The sequence below is a fragment of the Ostrinia nubilalis genome, chromosome 21 (assembly GCF_963855985.1).
Source record: "Ostrinia nubilalis chromosome 21, ilOstNubi1.1, whole genome shotgun sequence".
NCBI classification, from domain to species: Eukaryota; Metazoa; Arthropoda; class Insecta; order Lepidoptera; family Crambidae; genus Ostrinia; species Ostrinia nubilalis.
In genome coordinates, this window is record NC_087108.1 from 2,814,236 (window position 1) to 2,834,528 (window position 20,293).

The window sequence follows — 20,293 nt, forward strand, 5'->3', positions numbered from 1 at the left end:
TGACACAATAATAAAAATTGGTATTCTCGGTAAAATTAATGAATCTTTTACTGGCAACACTAATCTGGAGATTGAGCACCGATCGTTAAAATAATAATCGGTCTATCATTCGCTTGGCTTACTACTTCATTCATTCTTTTTTATCTTGTTTTTTTATCACTTGTCATACTTGTCAAATTTTCGTTGTCGAGTTTGGTGCGGGCTGCGGATTGCAGTTGGATGTTTGTGATCGTTAAAAATCTTGGGTGTGTTCATCGCGTGATAGTATTCAATGTGGCTGTAATATCGTGAAGAGATCCACAGAAGTTTAAGTGTTAATAATGTTGCGATCTTTTCTGGATAAATTCTGGAACGAGGATGTGTGGTTGCCGCCGAACACTACTTGGGAAGATCTTACTCCAGGACCTGATAAGGCTGTGTCTTATACTTACCATTGGGATCTGCTGTATCCCATACCGTTGGCATTTGTACTCATAGCCCTTCGTTATGCTCTGAACAAGTAAGTGGTGCATTTTTCAGTTAGCAAAATGTTAGCAAATGGCTTAGTTCTGCTGGTTCCGCTTCACGAGTCAGTTTTCCGTTATTATTCGTAGTAAAACTGTGTTAGCGCACGTACTGATATTCTTTTCGGGTCTACTACACATCAGTGACAGTGAATTTATGCTTTAAATAAATATGATCACTGTTATGATATTATCATTAAGTTTACATAATAAAATTAAAAATTATCAATATGTGTAAAGAGAAAGCTCCACTTACAAATAAAAATAATAATACTGTGATTATGTTATTATAATATTGCCTTAAATAATACAAAGGTGCGCTCAATTGTTAGAATGTATAAATATTATGTTGATAATTTTTAAATTTGACTTTTATGATAGGAATAAATAAATAAATTAATTGTTTCTTTTCAGATACTGGTTCGCCCCTTTTGGCATGTCATTGGGCATCAAAAACACAAGACCAAAGAAAGCCCCTAGCAACCCCAAATTGGAGGCAGCATATCAGTTAACTCCAAAAATAAAACATAAACAGGTATTTAATTCCTTATTTATAAATAAACATAGAAAAGATTGAAACCAATATTGGCATAGATAATTCTTTAGTTGTTGCAAGAAACTCATTTTACACTAAAAGTATTTAATATTAAATTCATATTTGTTAGAAAAAGCTTTTATTAACTACATAATGGATAGGAAAATGAATGTAAAATGTTTATATTCCAATTGTTACTCCACAAAGGGAAATAACAAGGAAATAACTTATCATTATTATACAATCTAAGTAGGTAAAAGGAAATAAAGCCTGTAACATTATTGAATGAGGAAAATATTAGTTTGGCTAGCATAACAAATTCTCATCTAACTAATCATATTATTTAATAGCACTAGCTCAGTGATTCTTGACTATTCAAAATAGAGACAAAAATGAAATGGTTGATGGAATTTAAAAAAAATCAACTTGAAAATTTCTATCAACCATTTTATATTACCATGTTTCTGAGCAAACAAGGTGATTATTTATTTATGTAACATTTCTATTATTTTCCATTATAGTGCCATTATCAGGTGAAATCAGAACTATGAAATAACTTAGATTAAACATTATTTTATTGGCAACTGTATGGCTATAGTTGCTTGATAGCAAACTGTAGATTGAATAATAAGGCTAATTTTGTTTTGTTTTTAATGAATTATTATCGATGTTTGCAATGTTGCTGTGTTGTGCCGTAAATTTTTGTGATACAAAACATAATTCGTTAGTTGACACGTGATGTGGGTAGATCGCAAACCCGCGAAAAATACTTGCCGCGGGCGCGGCCCGTGACTATAGATCGTTTCATCCACGAAGACGCGCCCCACCAATTTTTGGTCGAGGGAAGCGCGGGGTGCGGGGAGTTTGATCCGAGCAATCCGAGTGTCATTATTGTAGTGAGCGTGTGCACTCAAGGATAATTTGCGTGTACCGATAACACTCAAACATTAGCAGAAGAATGGTGGGGCGCATCTTAGATGAAACGAACTATATTTTCAAACCCACCACATCACGTGTCGCCTACCATAGAGCAGAATAGACCAAAGCTAGGACTTCTTAACCATAGCTTCAAAGTAATGTGAATGTGTGCATGATACATAACTGACTATTGAGTCTCTAGTTGAAATAGTTCTTCAATAGGGCTAGGTATTTAGGACGATTGCACTGGATGTGCCCCAAATTATGCTACACTACTGTCATAATGTGTAATGCCCTAATTCCGCATTTTTCGAAGCCTTTTTATCTTAAATCAAATAAAGCTTATAAGCGGTCATAAAAGAAGCGTTTTTTCGTCGCGTAATTTAACCCAACACGCACTGAAATGGACATATTTTATTCCCATTTACATAAGCGTCGTAATACTCCCATAGGAAATCGTATCCTCTTCTTCGAATCTTGTTTCAAGTATTTTGACGTAGATTGCATTATCAGTGAATTAACAGAATGCTATTTTTAGCAGCGGCGATTTATCGTTGATTCCTTTCAGTAACTCACTCGATCCTTCGATCGATAGTGGAATCACTCGGCTTTTCAGAGACTTGTAGATGGAACCTACCACGAATCACAAATTTTCCGCAGCTAGTTTTACGTAGTACAGTCAGCCTCAAATAGTTCGTCACACCCGAAGTAGCCAAAAAGTTCGCAACACGTCATTGTTGTGCTGCCTACTTTTGGCCAGTTTGGGTGTCACGAACTTTTTGACGCTGACTATACTAGTATTTATTCTATGCATAAACTAAAGATGTAGCTCAAAATTTTGTAGTAGGTTGAAACCGCAGTTCCGTACCGGTACTGACTCTTCGATATTTCTGATTAATTTCTTTGCGGGTCCAATGACAGTTTAACTTTCCCCCGGGACAAACTTGACCTTCACTGGTTGGGTTATCGGCGGTCAAGCTGTAGATCCTGGCTACACAGGAGTTGCAGCGGTGGGAATGAGAGGAGGGAATAGTCCCGTGACTTCGATAACTAATTGATTCTTGATCGCCGATGCTAAAAATTTACGGTTAGGCAATAAATAAATACGAAAATTCTTAGGACATCGATTACGAAATTGAGTGTGTCAGTATAATTACTGAAATTCGAAAAATACTGAATGAAAGGGCTCAATTACTGCTAGTCGTGCTTACCTAACTGTGCTTGTTTTGTTTTCAGTTGTTTTTGAGCAAGGACGAGGTAAATGTGGCACATAATGTATTGCACGTATTACATTATTTACCTATGTAGTTGCACCTCATTAGTAGTTTTGAGTAGTGTGTATTTTGCATGTTGATTTTTGTTTAGGAATCTTCACTGTTTTCATTCCAACTAGATTTTTATGAAACGTTTTCTTCATTTATAGAAGGATGATTTTTTGTAATAATTTGGAATCTTTTTAAAGATTATAAATACTGTCGCAAATTAAACCATTAACTAGTAGGTAGTTTTCCAGTGTAAGATGAAAACGAATTTTATTTACTTAAAAAATTACAACGTTGGCCGACATTGACATTAACTATGCACGAATGTTAAATTCGTTTGTCAGTTTGATTGAGTTGAATTTCATTAGTTAATAAATAACTAAATCGTATTTTTTATCGTAAATGAAACTTGCATGACATCAAGGTAGCTGTCCAATTAATCATTAAAATTATTCATTATGAGATGTATTAACCTAGATTTAGCAATAAAAGCCATCGGGCTTAAGAGATAACGCAATTATTTGTAGCAGCTAATATTGCCCTCCACTTAATAACTTCAAAAAGTCGAATTTCAAGCTGAAACTCTGTTAAATATTTCCAAGGGTGTTGTATTTTACAATACCTATCAATTATTCTCTGCTGACAGCCCAAGTCGTTAGTCTAAAAGTAATTAGCTGTCCGAAATATTGTCAGCTAAAAAATGGCTGTTTTTGTTTAGTTCAGGAAACGCTAATTAAATATTATTGGACAGGACAATAAATAGATATTAATCACAAACACTTTTAAGTTCCTACTAAATATCTGTACAGTAGTGTACAGTCAGCGTCAAATACTTCGTGACACCCGAAGTAACCAAAAAGTTCGCAACACGTCTTTGTTACAATAGAATACGGTTGTGTTGTCAACTTTTTTTTTGGCTACTTTGGATGTCACGAACTATTTGACGCTGACTGTACCTACATAATTCAGCTTCAGATCTTTATGGCTAGTCAAGTTAAAATAGAAACAAAAATCTACCGTAATCTTTCGTCAAAATCACGGAATCTTTTTATCATTGCCTCCACTTTGTAATTTATTTCGACATTAACCGACAAATTAGACCTAAAAATAAATAGTAATTGCTAATCAACGTCACGCTATGTAGCACTCGAAACTTCAATTAGAATATTTAAAAGCGATTGATCGATTGTGACTATAAATAACATCGTGTCCAAATAAATTGATTTGATTACCATCATATTATTCCTTTTATGGGAATCCCAATATCGTTTAGTTTTAAAGAGCCATGTTAACAACTTTACAAAGGTCTTAGCATTTTCGTAATAATAACATATTTTAAAACTATTTGCTTGCCCTACAGGTGGCACGATCAAATAGTTTGAACAAAGTAAAATACTTATTTTTACGTTTTTTTTTTTCAAAAAATTAATAATGTTTTTATCTTTATTTTTTTCTTGGACTCAATTATTATAAACCAAGTCTAGCCGTTTTCGAACTTTGCGCTTGTTTGTTTTTTCTTCTTTATTTACTACATTCAAAATATTTTCAACATTACACATACCTACTAAGTCAATTTTATTTTATTAATTTAATTCTTCAATTTACTTATCCTTCTGCAATTGTTCTTCAATATTGTGGCTTAGAATAACGCCTCTGTCCTTACAATTTAAAAAAAACCCTTCTCCCCCACACCATAGCCTACTTAATTCCCATATCATTGAATGCGCTAGCGCAGCCCAAAATGAACTGATGGGATTTAAACAACCCCGATGAAGACTTCATTCATAGCAATCAACTCGATGCGGGTGACGACTGCATACTTATTGATCAAACGTCATTTATATAAATTATTTTTATAGTCAATCGAAGAGAGCGTGTGGGATAAAATGCATATTAAAAATAATGCATTGATTGACTGCCACTGGATTGAGTAAGTCAATTGACTGACGTCAAGGAGTTGACGCAGAATGTAGGGAAACTTCTGTTTCTCACAAGGGGCACTTTCTCATGATGTGCATTTTGCAAAAGGTGAACTTCGCATGCTTACGACGCCAACCCGTCTGGCTAGCGTGAGAGTGTAGGCCATATCCTCCATTTGCCTCTGGTAAATGAGAGAGGGTCGTGCTCCTGCAGTGGAGACCAATAAATGACTGATGAACTTCGCGAAATGTATATTTTGAGTGCTCATTTTGCGAAGTACACATTCTTCGTCAAATCAGGTGTCATCAAGTCCCCAATTATGTCGTCCTCATAATATTTGGACAGCAGTATTGTTCCCTGTTGCTAAATCGCCTGAAAAGAATAAATTTTAACTCGCTTTCGCCTTCGCAAGCCGCAGAGGTCATATCATTAACCGTGTCGCTTACGTACATTTTCATAACATTTAAAAGACAAGCATTTATCATGTTATTTGTCTTGTTAGAGCATCATGAGTTTGCATTCCTTCTAACATTTCCCAGGACAGAAATATCGAGAATATTTTCGATTTAAATACATAAATGGCACATCTCAGAAACATTTATTAAAAATTGTAAGCTATTTATGTCATAAGGGGGCAATTTTACTTGTATTTCCACTCTGTGGCTTTACTTGTAATCTCTGTTGCCTCTGTTATTACCACAGAGGTTGGACATCATTATCATTCCCTTCTATGATCTGAGGGTTGGACCAACCTTTAGGATGAGTTCGTTATGGGGCTTCCACCTTGACCATGGTTGATCGATTGCGAAATTATGCTTGCTTGAGACATAAATGATTAAACTACATCGTTGGTAATAGTAGCTTATATTTATCACGCGTATTATTAGAACCAAGAACATCGTAATTTTAAAAAGTTTTTATCCACAAAGTTTTTAATATCAAAGTGGAAGTCTGAAAGTGAACTTCCGACCTCGCAAGTCTTTCACTTAGCGGTCGGGAAAGTCCAACTTTATAGAAGTTTGTTGAACCGTTGAACCTTGGGGAGAACTTGAAACTTTTTATTGATCGCTGTTTCTTCGCTGGAAATCAAATGTAGATGGGTTTTATTGATCCCGCCGTTGTTACTGTGTTTTGACGAGACATACCTTTGACGTGCTTGTCTTGATATTCTGTTCGTTTGATGGACGGCGTTTTCAAGGTTACCATTACTGTGGTGGTTACAAAGGTGACTTCCAAATATTTGAAATATTGTTATTATTGTAAATGCAAACTGCAAATCATTGTTTCGCAATAAACTCATTTTACGTTTTTTTTAATTACTCATTTTTGGAGTCTGTCTACCTCTACGTGTAAAAACTGATATTGCAATCAACTTAAAAATAATTCCCATACCTAAAGATCTTCTAAATGTGTAGGCTTCGAAGGTTTAAGTAATTAAAGAAATCCTTAAACGTGCAAGTCTTTAAAATATCTACTGCATACCTTTATGGGCTGTCAAAACGTTGTTTCTTAGACTTTGTATGGGAAAGGTGACATCACGCCTTTAAGTTACTTTTAAGTGGTTTCAAAGCTATTAAACTGAAACAAAGTAAAAGCAAGCCAAAGATCAGGTAGCTGTCATCGAGACAAAGCAGGATTTGGATTCAGCTTTCTACCCGTAAAAACATTTGCAAATAAGTATTACTGTTCTTTCTTAAATGAACTCACATAAAACTTTACCTTATGCATAGAAAATATACAGTTTAGCAGTCAATATTTGAGGAGTTTTTGGTCAAAAATGGCAATTGAATTTCCACACTAAAAAATCAGTAAATCGATAAAAATCTCTACACATCCTGTATCAAATAGTAACATTTAGCACTTTTTAAACAGAACCGCACAGCATCTCAAGAGAATAAAATTGGGCATGTCTGAAAATCAGTGTTGCAAAGATCTCCTCTGACAATGAAGCCTGGGCCAGTTCCAATTGCCTTCTGTGTACCTACCTTTATTTACGTAAATTATAAGACTCCACTTCCTGTATGTATAATTAAAGTTCGAAGGCAATTTATACTATTTAAAGGTGGCAATTTTAAAAAGGAAATAGAAATTTTTGATCAACTTGAGCATAGGGCATGATGGGATCTGACTGATCTGAGCTTCTAAAACGGATTAAAAAAAAACAAAAATCATCCAAAGTAGCAATAGCCCCTTTTCAACAGACGCTACTAATTTCTTCAAGAAAGCCAATAGCTATAGACATTTTTATCTCAAAGGGTGTGTCTTCCGGAACTGTATATCGCACTATCTATACTGTCTACTGATAACTTTATCTTTCGTAGTGCAGGTGTGAAAATACTAACTGCAGAGTGCAGTGGAATACATAACGGAATCAATATGAATACGCGCTATGGAAATAGCGGCGAACCAGTGGGCCGTGGATTGAAAAAACTGCTCAGTGTTACATTGAGAAAATTTCATTGAATGTTTAATTAGGAAACAGTTACCGGCATAGCAAAATACTTAATTAGCCGAAGCTGAAAGTCAAAATTCCTATATTTGCATAGACTATTAAATAGTGCTTACAGACCGTCAAATATTATACTAAAAATAAAAGACTGATAAAAAAAACTTAAAATGCTCTTAAGGAACCTTAACAATACTTACCATTGTCTCATACCTTTTTGCCCTACCATCGTGTGTGGAATAGCAATAAAGAATTGAATTGAATTAGCAAGTGCTAAGAAGAAACGCCGCTACAAACCGCTGCAAAACGCCGCTACAAACGCAGCTACACCACTGTCTGCCGGTATGCCGGTTGAAATTAGTTAATCTCGAATTCTAACTTAGATTCAAGTTTGTGATTGCCCAAATGTCAGCATTCCAATCACTGTTTGAAATCTTTAAACTGATTGGAGGAGAGACTCTATACTTACGAGCAAAAGTATGGAATCACCCCTTTGTGTTCCGAGCGGTCTTAAGAACGGAATGACTATGTATTGTATGTATCTATGGTATCAATTTAAAGTTTATAATATCACCTTTAAAATGGTACCATTTTTATTGATCGTCTATTAGTCATTTAGTTCTTAGGGGGCGTCCATAAATTACGTGAGACAATTTTGGCTATTTTTCAACCCCCCCGCCCCCCTTTGTGAGATTTGGTGAGATTTTGCCTGACCCCCTCCCCCACCCCCTAATCTCACGTGATATTAAAAAAAAACCGAAATTTAATAGTTTTGGAGTAATTTAACTGAGAATGTTTTTTTTTGTGTGCTTTGTGTTTTTGTGTGCGAGTTTGCATTTACCGTTGTCGCTAATGAGTGCATCAAAAAGATCTATAAAGTTTAAGATTTTAGTTCTTGAAAGTATCTGCTAGGAACGCTGTACAATCATCATACATTTAATGCATGTCATTTTTTACGCAGTCGCTAGCGGATGACGATCGATATAAAGTCGCACTAAGCCCACAGATTACGAATAGATCCAGAAAAAAACGTGTAGTGACAGCGGTCAGTACTAGGGTCTCATTGTTTTTTTTACAGAAGTACCTAGTCTAATTATTCTTCCTTTCTACATAATCTAGCAAAATTGATTTTGTTAAAAAGAAAACTTGTTTTATAATTTTCTTAATTTCGTCATTTATTCTGCATTTTAGTATTCACACATGCAGAAGGAAGCATTTTTAGTTTTATTTGTTTAGACGGTATAGAATAAAATGTCATTATCATCATAGAAAATATAATTTTTTAGGGTCCCGTATTCCTGACAAGGAACCCTTATAGTTTCGATATGTCTGTCTGTCCGAGGTTTTGCTTGGAAACTATTGGCATTAGAGAGCTGTAATTTTGTGGAGGTATGTAGGTAGGTATATTAATCACGCCGACAAAACGGTAGAATAAAATTTTGAAAAAACATTTTTTTAGGGTAGCTCCCCTACATGTAAAGTGGGGATAAATTTTTTTTCATCTTCTACACCATCGTGTAGGATATCGTTGGATGACTTGGGGGTTTCAAAGACTATTTTTCGGTTTAGGGATCCGTTTGCAAACTATTAAAGTTTAAAGTGCCAATTTTTGTTCGAGCAAGGCGTCCCCCCCTCTAAAAACTAGACTGTTGGCTTGAAAAATCTGGAAAAATTCATGATAATACTGCTTTTTATGAACTTTCAAGAAAACTATAACGGTTAGGGTAGGTCAGTTAGTTTAAGAGTAATAGTCATTTAACTCATGTATTATACAATTTCACATCTAATAAAAATTCCTTAGAATAAAATAGTAAAAGCGACTTTAGATGAAGTATTTGCTTGCTTCTGAAATATTTTTTAACGACGAACAAATACGGAACCCTACACTGCGCGTGGCACGACACGCACTTGGAGAATTTTTTTACTTAAGATTTAAACCCAGTTTTCTGGCAAACTCTATTTCTCTATTTCTTGCGGAAAAAAATACGTGATATTTCCTGAGACCCCCCCTCTCCCACCACGTGAGATTTAGTGAGGTTTTTGTTGACCCCCTCCCCCCCCCCCCTAAAAGTCTCACGTAATTTATGGACGCCCCCTTATGATCGCTCGGAATGAATAAGGTGATTCCATATTTTTGCTCGCGAGTGTAGTTTGTTGAAATTCCTTTTTAATTTTTTCACTTACTGTTAATTACCGATGAATAGTATCAGCACTTGAGTTCAAGTACCTACTGATTTGATTCTAACCTTTTAAACCGAAATATTAGACGACAGAGGTCACCATAAATTATGAACCATAAACCATTCGACCGGCCTCGATTAAAATCACATTCCAATACAATAAAACCTCTGTGTTGCCACAAATTATAGTACAGACAGCACATCAAGTTAGACACTGTGTGGTTTTATTTCGGTGTATTAAGTGCTATGTTGCTTCAAAAATAGATAGTCTGATGTGCTGTTGACTACATTAGCTACTATATGTAACAAAGTATTATCCCTATAGATAGGTTTCGTGTTGTCTTTATTTAATTATGTATCGCTTATGAATATTGATGTTGATATACGTTGATGATATTTGATGTTTTATAAGTTTCGTAAATTGAGTTAGTTTGTGCCTTAACCCATTAGAGGTCAAACACAAAGTACTAAAATATTTTCAATTTTTTTCTTTATTTTCATATTGAAATCAGAGCAAAAAAACACAAAATACAAGAAAATTCTGAAAAAAAGTTGTTTTCATGAAATTACAGGAGTGTACTCAATTGGGTACAATGACCTCCTAGGTATGCAAATTTTCAAAATGCGCCTTTTCGACAAAAAGTGTTTTAAGGGACTTCTTACCCAGCCAACGCACTGTTAAATGACAGAGAACATACCCCAGCTCTTTTTCAGTTTTAATGGGATATTTTCCAACTCCATTTTGAAGAAAATCCATCAACTATTGGTACAACCGGACGCATTTTCTTTGTTTATTTAGCATATCTCTTCATCTAGTGACCAGTAAAGTATAGTACATAGTCTAGGTAGCTTGTGGTACTCAGATAGTACCAAAACCGCTAAATAGGACCTTATAGGAATCCCAAGTATATTGATTTGATTGGATACTGATATGATTATAGCCAATGGAAATATCATAATGAAAATGAGAAGCATCGTAGTTATTTATTGGTTATAATAATATTATTATAGTCAGTTTTTTTTTTAAATACTGTGCAAGTTTGAGGCCATTCAGCTCTTCACAAAATATAGAAAACTTATCACCACAGACTTCGGAAGTATCTACAGCGATTGAAGAATTATGACTTTTGATTGGGTGCGGATTTGTGGGAACCTATCGTCTTCTTTTTCACGCCAGCGGTTCATTATCACTGTCGTCCTATAAACTGCCTTTGCTGCCACTATCCCTTCTGTTCATAAATACCCTTTAGTACGTCTTACAGTATGAAAAACGTCGCCATATCCTCTTTTTCAGTCAACGCACTTGTATCAGGTGGTATAATTATTAGCCAAAATACATTCATCGTCATAACTATCCTGTAAAACGGCTCCAATAATGTCTTCAAGTTCCTTTTAGCTCTTTTGAGCTGTAAAATGTTACGAAAGAGCAAAAAATAAATACAGTTTTTTTACTTACGCATGTTGTCATTGTACCCAAACGAGTACAGTAACTTTTATATGACCCTAGTTTTATTTGAGATGTAAATATTATGTTATATTTTGATTTATAACCTACTCTGATATGTATTTTAAAGCAATTAAATAAAAAAAAGAACTTATGAGCAGGAATTGTTATGAAAAAATAAAAAAATAAACACCTACCCCCACTATGTTTCAGTGACACAACTTCAACTGATACTTTTTATAAAAAAAAGTCCCACTTTCCGCGTAATTGTTGTCCATTTACTTTAATAGTGTTATGATGAAGTAAAATAACAAGTCTACCTATGTTAATTTTGTGAGATTTGCAATTGACACGTAAAAATATAGCTGTACCCATTTGAGTACAGTGACCTCTAATGGGTTAAGCTTTCTTTGTCTGCAATAGTTAATGATATTATATCTGACAGATTTTTGACCAGTACATGGTTTATGAAAATCAAATAATGAATACCGTGACGATGGCTTTTGTTAAACCTATCGTACAATGTTAGCTACCCCATAAAATGTCCGCTGGAATCCCATATCCTTGTATTCGCCGTATCTCATAAATCAATAATTTACAAGCGCATGCTAAATGAATGTGGTTCGATAAATGAGTATCACATTTTCTATACTAATGGAAAATATTCATGCACGTAAATTAGCAGTTCGACCTCTAGAATACCTACTATCAAAGGTTTTTTTTGTAACGATTAGTCCCGGTAACTGCTTTTGGTAAGCTAAATATGCTTGTGTTACTACGAGTGGGTTCACCACAATACTCCAGCGGTGGTGGGATTCAAACTCGCGTTCCTCGGACCTCGATTCTACTAGTCTGACACCAACACCATGCATTGGGTCATTATCGCTTCAGAGATAAGAGTCGTAAAAAGCTTTGAATGATCTTTACCGACTGTTTAACCAATATAAAAGGCTTTCTAGGCTCTTCACTTATCACGCTTAACTCAACATTTTTAACACTTATCATTTCCTTGGACTGAATTCCGAATATTAGCGCGGACTTGCGCAAGCGCACTCTATGGTCAAATAGAAAACGAACTCATTACCAAATAGTTGATCACCTCGCTGAAACAGTTAACGACCTTATGCTCATACTTTTAAGAGCATTCAAACTGCACATTCCTGTGATTACCGTCTGAAAATACTTTTGCATCCGAATATGCATCGTCTTCATTTACAATAGAGTCGCTTTTTTAAGAAGTCCATTGAGAACAGAGCAAATCACAGAGCATTTAAGACAATGAGCGTTCATTGAGACCCCAATTATCGCCTACAAAAATAGGCCTTGGACTTTATGGCGTGACCCAGTTGGGGTGCTAACACTATACGTTTGTATTGCGGGTTCGGGGTAATTAGGTTATCTGATGGAGGTGCGCCCATCGTCAAATTCAAACATATTGCCCTCTTTTGGATCGGGATAACTTTCCAAACTGTTGGGAGTTAAAACTTTCCCTTCTTTGACGTTTTTCGTGTTACAATAATGGAATTTAGGCAAAGAATTTATTTAATGATACTAACACGGTGAAAACATAATCAGCTTTCAGCAACCGGGGTCGGTTGACAGTCTGTGAATAAAATTAACATAATGTCTCTTAATATTGTTAGCGACTTTAGTTCGTTTTCTGCTCATTTCTGATTCGATCTCGTGAAGAATCACCGAGCGTAGCCCTTTCCATAGCACTGTGCAACTATGAGCTCTTTGTGAGGCCTACCTATAGTGAATAAGAGACTTGTATTATTAAGATTGTCTAACTTATTTCTAGGAATTCCAAATGAACGGTACTCCCTTCACGTATGCGGAACACTCCATACTACTTTTCCAAAAAATGGCCTGGTTACAGCATTTTTACATGCGTACTTTTTGAAGACAATTTAGTGGATTCATCATGTTCTGCTTATCATGATCCTATACGATAAGAATATGCGCAACGTCTTGACATTAAGCCTCTCTGATGGCCGACAAGGTTCGTGTCCTCATTTACATTAAGTACCTACACATTTTGTTTGTATACGAAATGGGTACTTTAAATTAATGGGACTGCTTACTGCGTCGGTTCTCCTACTTTTCATATGCTAACTACAGGATTTGTAGAAAAAGCGCATGATAAATACTTTGGAGAGTTTCTGTTTGTTCCCTTGAAACCTTTGTATTTGTTTTTTCATTATGTGGGATATTATGATGAGCTCTTTACCATCATTCAATTGCTGTCAAATAATCCTGTCTAGAACTCTAGTTCAAAACTCAGGATTAAAATCGTAGTTGACCTCACAATAACATCTTCAAGGATAAAGATTAAACTGAAAAAGCTAAAGCTGCTTTCTCGGTTAAATCCAGCCATAAAGTCGTATCAGATTTCCAGACGATAACACTTATCAGTCCTACTCATGCGTATGCAATTGTTTCATAACGATAACGAACTGTGTCAACACACCTGAATGACGTTATGTACATTTAATTGATAAAAATCACGATTTTACTACCCATATCGATTATCGAGTTGAGGATTTGTAATCGGAAGCCGAATTCTTGAGCGATGACTTCGTTACGGATTATTGATAACATATTTTTTACATGAGAACTAACTTCTTTTAATTGAATCATATTTTGTACCGTTAATTATTGTCATATTATTTTAGCAAAATAACACTTATCAAAATTATAAGATGGCACGTTTCATGTGCCATCTTCCATACTTATCGTCGTTAATATCAAGAGACGCGCATAAATAAACGATATAGCGATCCCCTTGAATATTTTTCAAGTTTTATGAAGCTTTTGATATTGTTTAGCCAGACAACAATGTCAATGATGCACATTTCATTTAATATGACACCAATACAATAATACAATTGTCATTCTATACGGCAACCTGCCCCATTCTTATAAGTTAGCACACTGAATACTCAAGCGATCTAGATCTTCGAGGTGTTCCCAATGGTACGACCTTGGAACCATAATTACAATACGACTAATAATTACTATGTGACTTTCTTTGTCTCCATATTTTTATTTGACATCGAATGAACTAATATGTATGTCGAACTAGTGGATACATTTTCGGTTTAATACAAGGTACACAAGTAAAATACAAGTAACAGAGTTCACATTTTATAATAGTGATATAACTAAGTAGGTCTTATCTAATCCAATAAAATGATTTTAAATTGGATTAAAACACGAATTCGTCGAAGACAATAAAGCAACTCAAAGTTTATTGATTATTGTTACTAATGTCGAGGGAAATCTAAGCAATCGATTATAATTATCAGTTTTTTTATTAAATTCAAGTCTTTATCACTTTGATTTGATGGATCGTGCGAGGTTAATTGATATGACTTTAGTATCCTTAGCAACAGTATTTCAGTGTTTAAATACATTTTATTTTGTACAAAATAATTTATAGTTACCATGCTGTAATAAACTTTTCGAAATGAACTTTTGTTGTTCGAATATTTTGACATATTTATTTTAATGTGCTGGTCACGATGTTATACTTTATTGTTTCTAGTCCTTGTTTTTAATCGCCAGTGGTAAAGTTTTACATTGTAGCGTTTAACATTACGGGAAATGCTATTTGCTAGTGAAGATAATGAGAATAACCGTAATTTGTTTCGGTAACATTGTAGTTACTTCATAATTTTTACTAACTAATATGTCGAACAGTAGTAATAAAATGATAAATGGATATCTCAACCAAACAACGTCCACTGCTGGGACAATCTCCAAGGATTACCACTAGGACCTATCATCTTATTAATTCTATAAATATTTCTGTATAAAAGGACTTTATAAAAACCTATTTGCAGAAAATTAATGGCTTTTATGACTGTCAACAAAGTCTAAAGGCGCGCGCGCACGTGTGACATTTGTCATTATGACAGTATGTCGCTCTTTTTCTCTTAATAAAAGTGTAAAAGAGAAATATATACCGCCTTATACGTAGCCTTGTAATTGCACTTTACCCCTGAAGAATAAATAATTATTACAACTGCATTGTTATCACCACAAATGAGTAATCACAAAACTTTCTACTCACCATTTATCTTTGCACTGTTATCGTTGTTTACTTCAAGTTTCAACCACGTAAATTATACACTCACGTTTTGAGACTGCTTTAGCACATTTTGAACCCTAAAGCGTTGGCACGAGTAAAGAATTAGACAAATTATCGCTGTAATCGAATCTATTTACAACAGCACATCAATAGTAACACGTTGATCTAAGATCGCCCTTATTTCAATAGAAATAATGGCGACTTTTGCAGAGCAACTATCACGCTTGAAGAACCATAATAGAATAAGAACCAACGAGTATAATAAAAAGTTATTAAAATTCAGTAATTCATCAAAATAAATTATTGCTCTGACATATCTATTGAAATTAAAATTTGTCTCGCACGCAATCGACCGTTTGTTGTTATAAGTAAACCCAAAAAGTAAACGCAATTTATGTATAAATAAATGATTTCTTGCAAATAAAGTAAAGTTAATCGATTCAATTGATTACGTATAAATAATTTTCAGAAGAAATTCTATTTTTGTTCATCATGTTGACGAAATTAACTATGTTTTAATGCTATTTAAGAAACTTATACACCTTTCTGCAAAAACGCACGTGATATCTCATACACTGCACGTACCGTAGAATAGGTCGTGTTGCATGCGTACATACTTTCAACAAAACCAACCAAAATTATACAGGACTGATCCCCAAATTCTGTTCTTCCAGATCCTATCCCTTTCTAAGCAAGTGGATCTGACAGAGAGGCAAGTGGAGCGATGGTGGCGCCTGCGCCGGAGCCAGGACAAGCCGTCGAATCTGGTGAAGTTCTGCGAGAATCTATGGCTGTGTACCTTCTATTTGTACAACTTCTCTTATGGCGTCTTCGTGCTGTGGGACAAGGACTGGTTGTGGGACATCGATCAGTGCTATGTGGGGTATCCTCATCAGGTCAGTTGGGTGGTTTTGAATTTGATACTTTTTACCGGTGAATCGTAATATGCCTATACATAAATGAAAGTTCGTGGGTAAGTGTAAGGAAAAGTACATAGCATACAGCTCGTAGAGCTGATGGCCGCCGGGGCAGAAAAGTTCTTAGGTGGTGACCACGGACCCATTAAAAATTCATCCAACGACTTGGCCCGTGGACCAATCTAAAAAAAGGGCCAAGTCACTGGAAGACTCCTAGGTGGACCGACGATCTGGTGAATGTTGCGGGAAGTACCTACCTGGATGCGGGCAGCGCAGGACTGCTCGTTATGGAAATTCTTCGGAGGACTTGGTCCAGCAGTGGACGTCATTGCGCTGAAACGATAAAGTAAAAATATTAATTGTTGTGATGGTGTTTTATGACAAAACATGCCTCGAACGGACAAGCAATTAATAAAAGTTATTAGTACCTATTCTTATTTGAATGAATATAGTTCTCGATATGAAACATTATAATAATATGTTTTTATCGATGACGTCTTATAAAAAGTTAAACGTGCATACATTTTTATTGATGATTGACCCCAATCACTGAGGTTACCTATGTAGTTGTGGAATGTCATCTTAGCAGTTCCACTAGAGATAATTATTTTGTTGCACTTGGTTTGGTCTCTCGACAGTTGAAACAATACTAAAATGTTATTCATCATGACATTATGTAAATGGTACTTACTTGCATTCATTATCATCTTTTATTTATGACGGTATATTGTAAGGGGCGTCGTGTTTTGGATATAAAATATTGTCTTAAAACAACTAAAAAGGCCATTATACAAGATAGCGAGGGAAGTCGATCCTTAACTTCAAAATCCTCTTAGAGGGCGTTTATTAATTACGTAGGTGATGTTGGCCTCTTCCCCCTTGGTGAAATGTCGTGAGATTTAGCTTGACTCCCTCTCCCTCACGTAAGATTTGGTGAGAATCGGCTTGATTGAACCCCTCCCCCCTTAAACGCCTCACGTAACGTCCAATGGCAGTTTAAATTTCCCCTGCGACATACTTGGCCTGGTGGCTCACTGGTTTTTTATTGCAGTCTAGCTGTAGGTAGATCCTAGTTACAACTTACACAAGAGTTAAAGTTACAGCTGTGGTAACGAGAGTTTTGAACAGTTAGGGACTGGAATTCGCTGCCTGCTGCTGTCTTTCCTGAACACTATAATCCGGGCCTTTTCAAGGCGAGAGTGAATAGGCACTTACAGGGCAGATATGTACCATCCTGGACTGCATCTCACTTAACACCAGGTGCGATTGCGGTCAAATACCTGCCTTGTCATGCATTAAAAAAGAGTTAGGAATAGTCCCGTGTAGAGGTCACACCCATCTTTCTTCACTTCCAGGGTTACACCAACGACGTGTGGTGGTACTACATGATCTCCTCAGCTTTCTACTGGTCTCTGACCTTCTCCCACTTCTGGGACGTGCGCCGCAAGGACTTCTGGCAGATGTTCGTCCACCACGTGGCCACCATCGCGCTGCTGACCTTCAGCTGGGTCTGCAACCTGCACAGGATCGGGACTTTGGTGCTGCTGCTGCATGATTTCGCTGATATATTTTTAGTGGTGAGTGTTGGGAAATAGATTTTATTGCTATGTATTTAGAGTGTGGTTTTATTGCAGTTTCCGCTCGTGTTTAATTTTTTAGTGTGAACTGCGCAAGAGTTGAGAGTGGACTACGCTATGGCCTAAGAGGGACTCACAAAGTTTGTAGTAGTCTGGAATGAAGCAATCACGATAATATGGTCTTTTCTTCGTAGATTTCTCTCTCAAATCTTCATCATACAAAAAATGAGCTTAAGACATCGAAATTCTTAAAAATCTATGGAAGATTTCACATAGATGTCGTTGTGTTCTCTCTTGACAGGTTTCTGCCCTCTAAAAATGTTATGCCTGGCAGGTATAGGCAGTTATTCCTGAAACCACGGAAATCAAAATTAAAATCAATCATTCAAGATTCCAAACCATAGATAAATTGTCTCTGGTAATTCTCTCAAGGGATATTTTACTAACAAGTCTGGTACGTACTTAACGTATTTCTAATGCAATATTACAGGCGGCGAAGGCAGCCAAATACGCGAACTTCCAAAGACTGTGCGACGTGATATTCGCCGTGTTCACGGTCGCGTGGATTGTCACGCGGCTGGGCTTCTATCCCTTCTACATTATATGGAGGTACGGTTACTGTTGGTTATTATTATACAAAAATATTATAGGAGTCAGTCCTGACCCAGATCAGATCAGTTCTAGATTGCCTGATCCTTTGGTAGGTCATTTATGCCCATAGCCAAAGCAATATACACGATATGGAGCAAACTTCAGGAAACAGGATTACAGATTACAATTAAGATTTCACAAATTGTATAGCACGTAAACTTATGGGCTAAATTGTAACCTAACAGCATTGTTGATTGCCTTCTATTGTTTGATATTGAGTGTCCGACTAATCACGGGTTCACTCACACGTAGGCACAAGATTTTCCACCAAAAGTGGTCTAGCACCAATGATACAGAATCCATGAAATACCTACTTACTGTGTGAATTCGACACAATGGCTGAAATGAAGATGGGTCTTCTAGTGCCGGCAAATCGGGCACCTGAAAACAGACACATAGTTACTTTACATATAGGGAAAGAGAAAGTTTTTGTGACAGGAATAAGGAAAGGGGAAGTGCATATCTACGGTGGTCCCAAATATGATTAGAAGTTTTTGATAATAATGTAATATTTTATTTTCAGCACATCGATCCGCGCGCCAATGCTCCTGCCGATGTTCGCGGCATACTATATCTTCAACGCCATGCTGTGCTTCTTGTTAGCGCTGCACGTGCTATGGAGCTGGCTCATCCTGCAGGTCGCCTACAAGGCCATCAGCGCGGGGCAGGTATGGACCTTATGCCGCGGGGATACGGCGCACAGTGCGATGCTGTGCGTCCGCTTGGTGCTATGGAGCTGGCTCATCCTGCAGGTCGCCTACAAGGCCATCAGCGCGGGGCAGGTATGGACCTTATGCCGCGGGGATACGGCGCACAGTGCGATGCTGTGCGTCCGCTTGGTGCTATGGAGCTGGCTCATCCTGCAGGTCGCCTACAAGGCCATCAGCGCGGGGCAGGTATGGACCTTATGCCGCGGGGATACGGCGCACAGTGCGATGCTGTGCGTCCGCTTGGTGCTATGGAGCTGGCTCATCCTGCAGGTCGCCTACAAGGCCATCAGCGCGGGGCAGGTATGGACCTTATGCCGCGGGGATACGGCGCACAGTGCGATGCTGTGCGTCAGCTTGGCGCTGCACGTGCTATGAGCTGGCTCATCCTGCAAGTCGCCTACAAGGCCATCAGCGCGGGGCAGGTATGGACCTTATGCCGCGGGGACACGGCGCACAGTGCGATACTGTGCGTCCGCTTGGTGCTATGGAGCTGGCTCATCCTGCAGGTCGCCTACAAGGCCATCAGCGCGGGGCAGGTATGGACCTTATGCCGCGGGGATACGGCGCACAGTGCGATGCTGTGCGTCCGCTTGGTGCTATGGAGCTGGCTCATCCTGCAGGTCGCCTACAAGGCCATCAGCGCGGGGCAGGTATGGACCTTATGCCGCGGGGATACGGCGCACAGTGCGATGCTGTGCGTCCGCTTGGCGCTGCACGTGCTATGAGCTGGCTCATCCTGCAAGTCGCCTACAAGGCCATCAGCGCGGGGCAGGTATGGACCTTATGCCGCGGGGATCAGCGCACAGTGCGATGCTGTGCGTCCGCTTGGCGCTGCGCGTGCTATGAGCTGGCTCATCCTGCAGGTCGCCTACAAGGCCATCAGCGCGGGGCAGGTATGGACCTTATGCCGCGGGGATACGGCGCACAGTGCGATGCTGTGCGTCCGCTTGGCGCTGCACGTGCTATGAGCTGGCTCATCCTGCAAGTCGCCTACAAGGCCATCAGCGCGGGGCAGGTATGGACCTTATGTCGCGGGGATACGGCGCACAGTGCGATGCTGTGCGTCCGCTTGGCGCTGCACGTGCTATGAGCTGGCTCATCCTGCAAGTCGCCTACAAGGCCATCAGCGCGGGGCAG

The 20,293-nt window shown here is 37.6% G+C and overlaps 1 protein-coding gene across 1 annotated transcript; it reads left to right on the forward strand.

The window, feature by feature from the left end:
* The first annotated feature begins 162 nt into the window (after positions 1-162).
* On the forward strand, positions 163-19,531 carry LOC135082388 (ceramide synthase 6-like). The gene is made up of 7 exons (XM_063977184.1): positions 163-499; positions 918-1,038; positions 3,193-3,213; positions 15,976-16,197; positions 17,574-17,795; positions 18,286-18,404; positions 18,970-19,531. The coding sequence occupies exons 1-7, from the start codon at positions 321-323 to the stop codon at positions 19,529-19,531; spliced, it is 1,446 nt and encodes a 481-aa protein (XP_063833254.1). The 5' UTR covers positions 163-320.
* Positions 19,532-20,293: the final 762 nt, after the last annotated feature.

Coding starts and splice junctions, on each gene's coding strand:
- LOC135082388 (XM_063977184.1), top strand. CDS start 321: ATGTTGCGATCTTTTCTGGATAAATTCTGGAACGAGGATGTGTGGTTG. Junction 500..917: donor CTTCGTTATGCTCTGAACAA/GTAAGTGGTGCA, acceptor GTTTCTTTTCAG/ATACTGGTTCGCCCCTTTTG. Junction 18,405..18,969: donor CCCTTCTACATTATATGGAG/GTACGGTTACTG, acceptor TTTTATTTTCAG/CACATCGATCCGCGCGCCAA.